Here is a 13,587-nt window from a genome sequence, read left to right on the forward strand (position 1 = left end):
GTGGGGGAAAAATACGATCATACACAACTCTGAGTTATGGATACCGTTAACAGAAATATGGAAACAAACAATTCCCCCCATGCCGTCTCCTGCACTTAATCTGTCACTGTGTTCAAAAGAAAATTTTCCAAACCTTCATGGAATGTGCGAATATTAATATGTAAAATGTATGTTTATGTGAAATATCAAAACGTTAAATGTGAAATGAATACAAACTGACAGACAATGCCTATGTATGCTAAAAACGGTCATGCCCTCAAAGTTTTTGACAAAAATAAAAAAATATATATATATATATTTTTTAAAAGATGAAAGAGGTACCTGCAGGGTCGCAACGACGCCCCTGAGGCGCAACGACGGAAAGAACATTGAGGAGGGAGACGGAGGCATTCGCAACATAACGGAGCTGGTGGGAGGAGACGAGGCGACGGAAGAGGACAAAAGGAAAGCACCAGAGTGAGAATGCTGAATGGAGGAAGGATGAGAAAGACCAAGCAGGTCAGAGACATGGGGTTGCAGAGAGCAAGAGCTGGAAAGAGAGAGAGAAAAAGGAAGCGAAGAAACGAAAGAAACCGAGGAGAAAAACTGCTGACGGCCTGATTTCCAGATGAAGCCGGTTCGAGCAGGGATTCTGACTCAGCCCTTGTACACTCGCATAACACATTCATAATCACCCTCAATCTCAAGGCTTGTGTACACATTCCACGAGTCTTTGCACACGTCTGAGTTTTTGCTCAGATGGAATCTTGACTAAATCACATTCTTAACCATAAGTAAGCCATCTCTTTTGTTTTTTTCCCCCACATTTTATTCATCAATTCCCACTCACCAGCCAGCTCACCTCCATCATGATGGCTACAAGCTCAGGACAGTCAGTACATATGGACAACAATAATCAGATATTAACTTGATTAATACCAAAGACACAATGCTGACGTTACACTCGTCCGCCATGTTTCCAGGTTGAATTCGGCGAATTCACAAAACCCTCCTCCCTCACTCAAGGAGTTGTGGCCAATATTTGCAAAGCGCAGGGTGGGGTGGGGGGGTGGTATGGGGGTACGGGGGATGGAGCGTCCACGGATCCGCACACTTAGAAAATCTACCAGAAACAGTAGACCATCCAGGAATCTTTGGGTTTGGGACACACTGGCGTTTCCCCAGCAGGTCAGCATCAGCACACACTGACCGGCTCGCTCTTCCCGGTTACTGATGGCCAACTCGAGTCCCATGATGCTGGCTACTCTCAGTGTAAGTGCATTAGGAGGGAGACTCAAATCGCTCTTCCATGAGATTGATTAACACACACACACACACACACACACACACACACACACACACACATATATATATAGAATGACAGCGAGTGTGTGTGTGTGTTTTGTGAAAACGAGACAGACTATTAATAGCAAAGAGTCTTGATGAAGCTCAGTGGACTGATCCGCTGCGTCAGACCCAGTTGGGCATGTACACTATACAGGAAAAAAACAACACGCTTTTCTGATGCAACGTGAGGCGCGCGCGCGCACACACACACACACACACACACACACACACACACACGCGCACACACACGCGCGCACACACACGCGCGCGCACACACACACGCGCGCACACACACACACGCGCACACACACACACGCGCGCACACACACACGCGCGCACACACACACACGGGGTGACTCTTCTTGCTGGTGACAAACTGCAATCTGTGAAATGCACCCAGAGAGATGCTAACTATACACCCCCCACCCCCCACCAACACACCTCATTTCATTTCCTTTATTATTGAATCTCGTGAAACAAATTAAAGTCGAGCTCTCAATTACGACGGTGTGTATTACAAGAAAACACAAACCACAAGACAGAAACTAGCGCATGCTGGGTTTACCCCCCCTCCCCCCTGTATGCTCGTGCTGAAATCAACCAGCCCAGCTTCAGCTTCACCTTCACCACCACCCCCCACCTCAGAGGAGTGGTTTAACCTGCCCAACCTCTTTTTATATCCTCACCACTTTCCCTCAGTCTCTCCATCTCCGTTCTCTCTCTCACACACACACAGGTAACGATGCAGCAGCACACTGAACCTCACCATCTGTTTACTGCCATTTTCACTCAGTCAGTCCACACACACACACACACACACACACCAAACATATGACACACAGACACAAAATCTCAAACATATCCCAAACACTGGCCTTGATTTCCCCAACCGACCTTCAACAGCCGAGGGGTTGTGACCTCAAGAGCGAGTGGATGAAGTTGCGAGAGGATAACAAACAGTTGGGGCGCTCAGAGAAAGGAAACGCAGATCTAAATAAAAGGTGGGCTGGGCTGATGGGATGTTTTGTGTAAAGCTCCTGTCTGTGGGGGCAGCGAGAGATCAGTCAGTCATTTAGATCATCCTCTCGCTGTGTGTTCGGCTCTCTGCACCTCCTGCTACTGCCTGTTTACAGTCTCTCACGTCTTTTCACCTGGACCACTGCAGGGTGTGTGGGTGTGGGGGTGTGTGTGTGTGTGTGCGTGTGCGTGCGCCCATGCACGCGTGTCCTCTGTGTCTTTGTTCAAGGCAATCACGTGCACAGAGCGAGTTGTCCCCTGCACAAGCTCTAACGTACAGCTACACTATGAAGCAGACACGTAACGAGAGAAAGGAAACACAAACGCACGCTCGGGAGGAGCGCGGATATTCGACGATCCAAACTCATCACCACGCGCAATGTGGAGAAACATGAGAAACTGCTCATCAGTGAATAAAATGTTATATACTGCATATTTATGATATTAAGGCAGGACGTTTGTGACTGGCCGGGCGATGCCGAGTCTCTACAGATGCGAGTCTCTACAGATGCACGCACTAATGATTTCTGCTTGATTTTTAGAGCGTGTTAAGACGATACACAAAATGCAAAGAGCGACGTCGTGTGTAAAATTACAAGCGGAAAGACTTTGTGTGGACCACGCATATACTACCATACTTTTTACTTTGTTATTACTTACAGATGAAAATATATAATAGCACTCACAATAAAGGAACAGTTAATGGAAATGTATGAGCATCCACTATTGTTTAACAAACAAACAACAACCACCAAATGTACAAGGCCACAACAACTTCGACTAGTGCAACAAGCTAGTTGTCCTTTATTTTGGTGATTATTGTGGCAATTGTGTAAATTATGGACATGGTATGGTATTTGAGGCCTTTTATATGGGTTATAGGAGAATTGTTTGAATTTTTCTGACAGATTCTTCAAGACTCCACATCAAGGTCAGTTAGTTACACTGCAGTTACAGCTGCAAACAAGAAACAGACGTTAACCCTTCATTGTTCTCATTCTTGTTTATGAAAAAGAAGAAGAAATAAAAGCAGACCTACGAAATGATGAACTAAAAACATGTTCCTAAAAAATGTAAAGGTTTGAGCAGCAATGGTGGTTAAAAAGGCTCACACCGACGCGTACTGCTCTCATACGCAGAAAATCAAATTGAACACACTGAGAATACAGATATACGGCGAGTCGTGGCGACAGCGGATCTGTGGAGGAAAATCGGAGCAGAGATGGAGGGATGAAGTACAAAAACGGCAGATCTATGATGATGGCGACGCACACGTGTTGTTGCATGTCTGATCTGCAACACGTTTACCCACGTGAGAGAAACAGACAGCCACAAAGACAAGGAGAGAGAGAGAGAGAGAGAGAGAGAGAGAGACGGGGAGAGAGATGGTGAGAGAGAAGTGAGAGAGAGAAGCAAAAGAGATGGGGGTGTAGACAGGGACAGAGAGAGATAAGGAGACAGGGATGGAGAGAGAGAAAAAGGAGCGAAAGAAAGAAAAGGAGGACATGATATTAGAGAGACACAGAGAGAAAGTGAAAGTGGTACATTTCAGTAGCTCAAGGCAGGGAGTGATGATGGAGCCACATAGTATGTGTCCTTTTACAAATATCTCCACACCCTTAACATAACGCCCTGGTCGTCTGATACAGGCGGGGGGTAGTGTAAGAGAACTAGAGCTTAAACAGAAATTAGAGATATATTTCTCATTATTGGGACAGCAATTAAAAGACAATAAAACAGCCCTTATTTAAGCGTATGCTTGAGTGTGTCTCTGCTCGGCTGTGTAACTGTTTGGTCTGTGCGTGTGTGTGTGTTTAATTAAGGACACAGGCAGTGTGTTTGGAAGTGAGTGGTCTGGCAGGGATGAGTGTGGTGACACTAGGGTGAAGAACCCTGTTTGGACATTGTGCTAATGAGAGCTTTAGAGCAACTGCCACAGGACAACATTCCACACACACACACACACACACACACACACACACACACACACACACTATGAAGCTCTATGAAGGAGAAATAAAGGACAAAACCTCCACAGATAGTCATACAGTCTTTCCCCTGTCTTCCTCTCTCTCTCTCTCTCTCTCAGAGTCCCCTTTAACCGAACCTCCCCCGAGCCTCTATTTATCATTCTCAAACTCACTCGTGGGATGAAGATGATTTATGCGATCTTGGCCTGTCTGACGAAAGACATTTACTCAAGCCACATTTACTTATTATTAATTCAAAAAACCCTCCCCCTAGCAATTCACCTCACTCTCTCACACACACTCACTCTCTCACTCTCTCTCTCTCTCTCTCTCTCTCACACACACACACACACACACACACACAGAGCTAGGACTACAGTTCACAAGGTCCCCAAAACATTAGTGCCGATGCCTGCTAGCACACCTCTCCATCAACATCATCAGCGGCTCTCTTTTTACTGTCGCTTTACTTCCGTTGACTTTTCCCATAAAACTAACTAGAGTCAAAAACAGGAGCAGAGGGACACAGAGATGGAGAACTGGACACTGAAACTCAAAGGAGGAACAATGGCACTGCTGCGATTCATTACAACAACACTGCAGCAGTAGAGCCAGCTTGTGATGGTGGTGTCCGTGTGTGTGTGTGTGTGTGTGTGTGTGTGTGTGTGTGTGTGTGTGTGTGTGAGAGAGAGAGTGTGAGAGAGAGAGAAAAAAGCACCGAGATGTACAGACATACTCAGGTACTGAGACACACCTGCAGCCAACAGCTGTCAACGGCTTCCCCATAGCTGTGTGTGTGTGTGTGTGTGTGTCAGACAGGAATGCTCAAAATGCATTTTTTGTATCAAAATGAAAAAGGAAAATGTGAATAGGAGGCAGGGTGATAGATACAATAACGTATAATTGTAGAGCTATAATATATATCCATAAATATATATAAATGTATATTACAATATGCTTTTCTATGGGGTTAAATGCATTGTGATATTAGTCTCAGATATGAATTAGTTATCATTTTGCTTAAAAACTAATCAGGCACAAAACAAATGACAATTTTTCCCCACAGTTTTTTTCATCTTCTTTTTAGATTACTGCCATATCACCACGCCTTAAGCGTGAAGAGAGTCAGACAGAGCGCAGGGGTGGTTTGGGTTGTGTCATTACAGCTGGTGTCATTACAGTAGTCAAGCCCTAAATTCAAGATGACTACATGTCAGAGTGTGCAGTGCTTTTAGGGGGTAATTTCTGGTCGAGCTGCACTACCACAACACTGAATCTTTGTTTACGCTTTCACTACATGAACTCATCCTCCCCTTTCAGTGATGTACGGTCGGGTCCGTGACGATTTGTTCAGCACCGTCATTTTCGAAACGTTACCTCCGTACATCACCACAATGGATATGAAATTAAGTAATCAAGATGTGATTGAAATATTGGAGATAAAAAGGTCTGGAGTTGAATAAAAGCACTGAATGTGCATCTGGTAGCTGTTCATGGGAACTCTTAATATGCGGTCCAAAAGAAGTGTCAATGCAAGTGAAGGTGGTGACAACTAGGCTGAAAAAACAAAAACAGATCTATCAGAGAGAGAGAGCAAAAAATTTTAGGTCAAATTAGCAATCTGGTACATTCTTAAAAAGAAGGAATGCACAGGCGAGCTCAGCAACACAAAGTCCTCGAAGATCACTGGAGATAACTAAAGTGGATGATCGCACAATTCTTTCCTTGGTGAAGAAAAACCCCTTCACAACATCTAGCCAAGTCAAGAACACTCTCGAGGAGGTAGGCATATCATTGTCAAAGTCTACAATCAAGAGACACCTTCATGAATGTAAATACAGAGGGTTTATCTCAAGATGCAAACCACTGGAAATGCTTAAGAAAAGAAATGCCAGATTAGATTTTGCTAGAAAGCATCTAAAAAGAGCCTGACCAGTTCTGATACAATGTCCTTTGGACAGATGAAACCAAGATTAACTTGTACCAGAACGATAGGAAGAGAAGAGTACGGAGAAAGAAAGGAAGTTGCTCATTAACCAAAGCATATCACTTCATCTGTCAAACATGGTGGAGGAGGTGTTATGGCATGGGCATGTATGGCTGCCAGTGGATCTGCGTCACTGATGTTCATTGAAGATGTGAGTGCTGATAGAAGTAGCACAATGAATTCTGAAGTGTACAGAGCTACATTTTCTCCTCAGATTCAGTCAAATTCTGCAGAACTGATTGGACAGCGCTTCACAGTACAGATGGATAACAACCCAAAACATACCACGAAGGCAACTCAAGAGCTTCTTAAGGCAAAGAAATGTAATGTTTTTAAATGCCCAAGTCAGTCACCTGACCTCAACCCTCAATGGCAGAGTCCCATAAAGAAAAGGGAAAGACCCACAAACAAACAGCAACTGAAGACGGCTACAGTAAAGGCCTGGCAAAGCATCTCAAAGGAGGAAACTCAGAATTTGGTGATGTCCATGGGTTCCAGACTTCAGGCAGACATTCATTGCAAAGGATTTGCATCAAAGTATTAAAAACAATCCTTATATTTATGATTATGTTAGTTTGTCCAATTCTTTTTAAACCTGTGACAATGGAGGGACTCCTTGGCTATAATTCCTAAACATTTCTGTTAAACCCCTTGAATTAAATCTGAAAGTCTACACTTCAATTACATCTGGACTGCTTCAATTCACTTTCATTATGGTGGTGTACAGAGGCAAAACGACCAAGACTGTGTCACTGTCCGAATACTTATAGACCCGACTGTACAGGTCTCTTTTGCTTGGTTGTATGAGGCGTTAGAACTGCCACTAACAGCATGTTCAACCATATAGTACAGTACTAGAGTAGCTGATCAATTCCACCCATTAGCCAAATTTAACCAGCAATTAGCTGGAGGCCCCGGTGTTAACAGGGAACCATTATCTTTTGTGTGTGTGTGTGTGTGTGTGTGTATGCGTGTGTGTGATAATGAACATTGTGAGTGTGTCTCTGAGGGTAGCTGGCCTACATTCAGCATGTTCATGCACCATATTCGTACTCGTCTCCTTCTTGTCAGACGTACAGACCTACTTTTATTTACCACAAAGGAAGTGACATCAGAACCACATGCCTGCTTCCTTTTGTGTAAGAAGAAGTGAAATACGTATTTCTTTGTTAAAAACCCACAGGATGACTTCATTCAGCCATTTTTGGCTCATTCAATACTAAAGTAACTCACTAGAATGACACTCAGCATGGCGAATGTCTTGGCAAAACAAATCATGATTCTGTTGTGCCAATTTTATTTATTTATTTATTTATTAATGTAAAATGTTTTTTGTTTTTTTTTTTGTTAGACCTGAGAGTAAATTTATTTTTAGGCCTTGACTCCAGTTCAGATTATGCAGTGCATGTTGACATATTGTTCCTGAGAGTGGTTCGGACACTATGTCCTACGAGGCCTCGAGTTAGGACATTGTGTAAAAGGAGGGAAACACGAGTCAGTGTGGAAGCGTTTCATGTCATCTGATGCCTCGGAAATGCAGTTAAATTCAATCGAGCCTCAAGCAGCGCCAGGATTACAAGTGGACCAATCGAAAAGACGATAAATGCAACAGCGCCCAATCAAAGAACAGCCTCAAAATGACCTTTCCTATTAGACAAGGGCTTCCATAACATATCCCCAATGGACCACCCAGTCGTCTGGTTCTCACCACAAAGAGAAAGAACTGCTTTTTATATCGCATCTCCACAAAGTACACTGCACATGACCTCAATAACAGGGACATAGGCTTTTCATCTAGTGTCTAGTTGACCAAAGAGAAAAAAAAGAAAAAGACACAACAGTCGGAACAATGGAATACCAGCAGGGAAAACAATAGAGCATCAGGGGAACCGTCCCCCACCACCCGCCATATGTAGCTTACACGTGATGCTCGCTGCTCTGCTCTCCTCTGCTCTGCCCCGTTCCGTTTCGATTCAGCTGAAAAGCAGCAGCGATGATCAATGCTCAGTTGACCGCTGTCTGACCATTGCGTTATCTCGGTCCTCTTCACCATTACATGCCATTTAAAGTCCCCACCCAGACCCAGGAGAGGACAGACACTACAAACAGCTCTCATCCAGACCCAAGAGGGCGGCAAATCAAGCAAATGCAAAACAGGTTTACACAAGAGCATGATCAATAACATCAAACTTTGCCTTCTTTTAAACCCTTGAACAAGCAATCAGGATGTCTAATCTGGAGTGCTGAGCACAGAAGAATGCAAAGTGTAAAAAAAAAAAAAAAAAAAAAAATACACACAAGATAACAACAGCATTAAGCTTCTCACAGTTAAGTACAAAATATCATACCGAAATACCACACACTTAAACTGCATGATAAAAGTATAAGGGTGAGGAATATAATCAGAAAGTTTTTTTTTGATGATTAAACATTTCACCTACCCATCCTCCTTGCTCTTGGATCCAGGGCTGGATGTGGTTGTCCAGGTACACGGTCATCCACTCTGCAATACGTGCCACCAGCGGACTCATCTCCTTTTCCACACACTCGACACAGAGGGCGCCTCCGAAGGCGAACAAGCCCACGATACGGCCCCAGTTGACACCGTCACGGAACACCTCATCCATCACGCTCTCAAAGCTCTGGTACACCGTGACTGGAGTGATATGCAACTGCGACGACAGGTCACTAAAGGCGCGAGCGTAGCGCAGCTCGAACTCGTTGGCCGAGTCACGCAGCGCCTCCTTTACTGCCTCCAGACTCGCGCCGCCGTTCACCTGCCTCTGAGGGGACAAAGTCGGCGATCGCGGAGGAGTCCCTGCTGAACCCGTTCCGTTTACGGCGCCGTTAACGACAGCTGTCGGCGTTTCCAATTCTGCCGCTCCCTCGGCGCTCGCTTCCTCCGCCTGGCCTCCTTCGGTTCCGTTCACATCTTCTGTGAGCCCGATATGGTTGCAGGGGTAGTTTCTCTGCGAGAGCTTGTACTTGATGAAGTACACCACCAGTTCTCTGTTGTAGTAAGACATAATTGAGAGCAATACGGCGTTTATCTGGCGCTGGATACCGCTCCCTCTTGCTCACCGGTGTCTGAAAAACAGCACGCAGACGCTTGCGTCTCTACTCAGACTTGTGCTGACTCTGGCTCTCTCATCACGGATCTTAAACCAGGTTGACCTCTGATCATCGATTTTCCTCCGCTTCTTATCCGGCGTAAACAGATGCAATCAAGGATGGCGCAAGGGCTCGGACACTGTGGTCAGACAGCAGTGAAATGAAAAGAAAAACAAAAGAAATTAATTAAATAATTAGTGACAGTGCTCTTTCACAATATTAGTCATAGACACAGGAGGAGGAAGTCAGAATTTGTAGGTTTAGGAGAAGGATTAAGGGCTGGGGAATAGGGGAGTGGGGGAGGGGGTTAATACTGTTATACGTGAAGATATTACCATGGTTTTTTATTTTGTTTTGAGGCTTTGCTTAAAAAAAAAATTGAGCCGTGATGAAAAACAAGAAGTTCAGCGTTCAATTTATTAATTTATTTAAATGGTGGAAAGGACTAGGAAATTAAAGAATTGGTACAAACATATCATAATCTCCAATTATTTACTTGCTTCAGTGAGTACTGATACACGGATAAAAGCAATACTCATGAAAAGCTTATTGTGACTACAAAGACACCTGACAATACGGTTACTCAGAAATGCTTATTGTCAGATTTATCACACTGATCTTGTTATATCGTTCACCCCTAAGCTTTGGTAAATAAATAAAACACTGCTTTTCTAACCCCACTAGCTAATTTGCTTGTCCAAAGCAGCAGATGGTCCTCCTCATCACCTGGCTCTGATGAAGAACAAAAACAACCCTTTCCCCTTCTCTAATACTCAGAAGGCTGGACTAACCCTGAGCAGAGTGAAATTAACCAGCAGGGGAGGACGGAGGGGTTAAATATCCACTTAAAATCAGGAGCTCATCCAAACTGGACATGAGGAAACATGAGCTGGACATAAATAAAAGTACGCGTTCAGTGCGCGTGAAGAGTTTCTAACTAAAAACACAGCGCGTGCATTTCCTTTACAGAGAATTATAACGCACCAAACGCACTATTGGGCAAAAGCGGGGACACAAACAGCCTGTAGTAAAGCGTGATCTGATCTGCGCTTTAAATCCACAAGCAGATGGAAAAGCCCTAACAATGGGCAGAAATGAAAACAGCGCAGTTGTGCGTGAACTCAGACACGCAGCAAACACGTGGTGAAGCAGAGCAGCTAGGCTCACCACTACACTCCATTTAAATAAAAAAAATAAAAAAAACACGTTTCTGACACAAATCAGCACCAAAACAATCCAGTCATGTCTGATTGATTTGATTAAGCTTCACCGTGGCTGTATTACCGATTAAAGAAAGCGATATGCTGCTACAGAGCTGGAATATACGCGGGGCTGACGGTCTGTTGACGCGCATCAACACGAGACTCACGCAGGAAGAATGCATGCCCTTAAGGACTGAGCAAAACACCATCCTAAAAAGAAAGCAACTGGAACACACTGTAAAAAGTCTAACTCGAGCGGTCGGGACTAAAGCTGGGTTAGAAATTAACCGGAACAATAACACAAGCTCTCTTCCACTTTGGACATTGTACAGCAGCGCGCATTATCTCTGTCGTAAACAACACACATGACAACCTGCTGAACCACAAAGTTAAAGACAACCCTGCTTACCCATACGGAAATGCGGTGCGGTCTTCACACCGAGCCTGAACAGACTAACTTCTAGGTTGTTTGGTTGTACAAGAGCTGTTGTAGCAAACTGTAAACAGCTGCTGTCTCGAATCTACTGTAAAGTGCGAGAAAATAGGCAGAATGAACAGGAATGTCTTTAGGCCCCGCCCCTGGTTCCCACGCATCGCAGCGGCCCCGCCCACATATGGCAGGGGCCATAGTTACGTAACTATAGGAACCTGTTTCAGCGCCCTGGTACAGCGCCCACTTCGTGTGTGTTATATATATATATATATATATATATATATATATATATATATATATATATATATATATATATATATAAATAAAAGATAGATAGATAGAGAGAGTTAACTGTTATAGGGAGCTATTTAAGATCAAATCGTCAGCGCAATATTTTCGCTTTGGGACCGAACACTTTCTTCAGTTGTCTAATGAAATTATATTGTTTGTATATAAACAGATCCATCATTTGATTTGTACAGTCAGTGGATGACGTCTTTTAGATGTCATTTAAAGTAGCTGCCCTAACTAATGTTAGCTAATTGGGAATCGCTGACCGTAAATAATGATTTAGCTATAGTTATTAACCTAAATAACGAACTTAAATTATATCAGGAGGATTACAAGACAGCTAGCTAGCCTAGCTACAATACTGCAGCAACTTGGTATAACCAAACGAGAGTATTATTATTATTATTATTATTATTATTATTATTTGAACACATTCGGGTTCAGCCGCTGTCCTTAGAGTGCTTAAACGCTATACCCTGTAACTACAGAAACACAAGCCTACATAAAGCAGTTAACAACAGAATAAGCGTAAGGTCCAAGTCATTTGCTTTTCAGCTAATAGTCCTTTTCCTGGTCAGCCCAAGCGGAGATAACTACGTCAGTCCTGGGCTACCACAGCCTACTCAGCTCCCAGCTAGCAGCACTGACGTTAGCTTACAGAATCGGCCCGGTGTTCACAAGTCACAATAAAGGACCAAAGAACAGCGAATCAGGACTACAGCGCCTTCTACTTACTCAAATCATTAAGAGCGTTACATCGCGCTTTCCCACATGATCGAAATACTGAGCAGGACTCCAGTCAGTGCCCGACTGTAAATCCGACATTTCTTGTTCAAGCTATACGAAATCAGCACCGCAGCTTAGCAAATCTACGCTAGATATCTAGCTACCTAACCTGCTTGCTTGAGAGGGAGCGTTTATTCTTTCCACACTCCTATTGTGACAAATCCCAAATCCTGCGCAAAGATTGGCGGATAGTTCATCTTCAAAGGGGTCCGCCCTTAAAGTTGACCAATCGCCTTAGAGCACGAAACGTGCTTGTCGAAATGCGGGCGTGGAAAAAAATAATAATAACAAGACCGACAGTGTCTGCGCATGCCCGGGCATTCCGCCCTCTTGTACTTACTACTATACTGCGGCAGGTAATGTCGGTGTTCAGGTGGAAGATTCTTGCAGGACAAAACCTTAGCAAGAACTCCAAGTGTGTATTTGAGTACGAGTTGACTCAAACTTTGTACTTAACTATAAAACCAGCCGAATCAGCGAACTCACCTGGTAACCTTTATTACCCCCAAAATAGTGTTTAAGTTCTGTGGTGCATTTTGTTCATTTTCTACTTAATCCACATTTATTTAACGAAGCTTTAAACACAGCAGAGTTCATCAAAACCTTCTTTTTTTCCAGCCAGGGCTCCATTTCATAGTACAGGTATTAGTATAATCTAATAATTAAAATATTAAGCAAATAGGCCCCATCATATCCATCTTCTATACTGTTTATACTTCCTGCTATGAATTATTTGAATTATGCTTGTTGTTATTTATCTTATTAGATCCTTAATTTAGATTTTGATCTCCTGTTAAAGCATATTAGTGAGAGTGGTTACTTGTTACTAGATTAAACATTAGTTTAAAATTCTGCCAATCAGTTAAGTTTAGAACCCGCATATCTAAAAATTATTGCAAAAAAATAGTAGTTGATAGGGATCATCACATGATCGCATTAAAATAATAACATTGCAGATGCATCCCTGGACTACACATCACAAGGGCGTAACCATGGTATGGACATGGGGGGGTCCAAGCTCCCCCCAAACATCCAAAGTTTGATACTGAATATTCGCATATTTAGAACAGTTTTAGGATTACAGTTACTGTTTGAATTCACGTGATTTCTGAGTGATAGAATCCCCCACAGCATGGGGAAATTGTAGGGTGCTGTGGAAGTCCTGTGGGCAGATGTAGTCTCTGCTCCATAACCTACCATGAAACCTACCACACCAAGTAGAGGCGAGCTAAGATGTGTGCAGGCAAACCACACACGCTAACATTTAAACACACAATCACGACTTTTAAACAAACTCAGAAAGGATGGCTACGTATGAAAATAAATTAAACACTATACATGTTGTAAATACAATTTCCCCACGGATGCTTCCAAGCAATGCTGTGCTGCCTGCATTGTGACCAGGTACCATTATTTTCCCAGAAGAGCAATGACTGACTTACATGATCAATTTAATTTGATAAA

The 13,587-nt window shown here is 43.4% G+C and overlaps 1 protein-coding gene across 3 annotated transcripts in view; it reads right to left on the reverse strand.

Moving 5' to 3' along the window:
* Positions 1–13,587, reverse strand: part of bcl2l1 (BCL2 like 1) — a 35,572-nt gene that overhangs the window by 20,670 nt on the left and 1,315 nt on the right. The window contains exons 1-2 of one of the 3 annotated variants that reach the window (XM_053642819.1): positions 12,073–12,220; positions 8,742–9,550 (exon numbers count right to left, since the gene is read on the reverse strand). In XM_053642819.1, the coding sequence (XP_053498794.1) occupies positions 8,742–9,326 (585 nt within the window). In that variant the 5' untranslated portion in view covers positions 9,327–9,550; positions 12,073–12,220. Of the gene's footprint in view, positions 1–8,741; positions 9,551–11,022; positions 11,138–12,072; positions 12,221–13,587 lie in introns of those variants that run through there. The other 2 variants (XM_053642816.1, XM_053642818.1) reach the window with 2 other exon arrangements.

This window comes from Ictalurus furcatus, chromosome 15 (genome assembly GCF_023375685.1).
Source record: "Ictalurus furcatus strain D&B chromosome 15, Billie_1.0, whole genome shotgun sequence".
Lineage (NCBI taxonomy): Eukaryota > Metazoa > Chordata > Actinopteri > Siluriformes > Ictaluridae > Ictalurus > Ictalurus furcatus.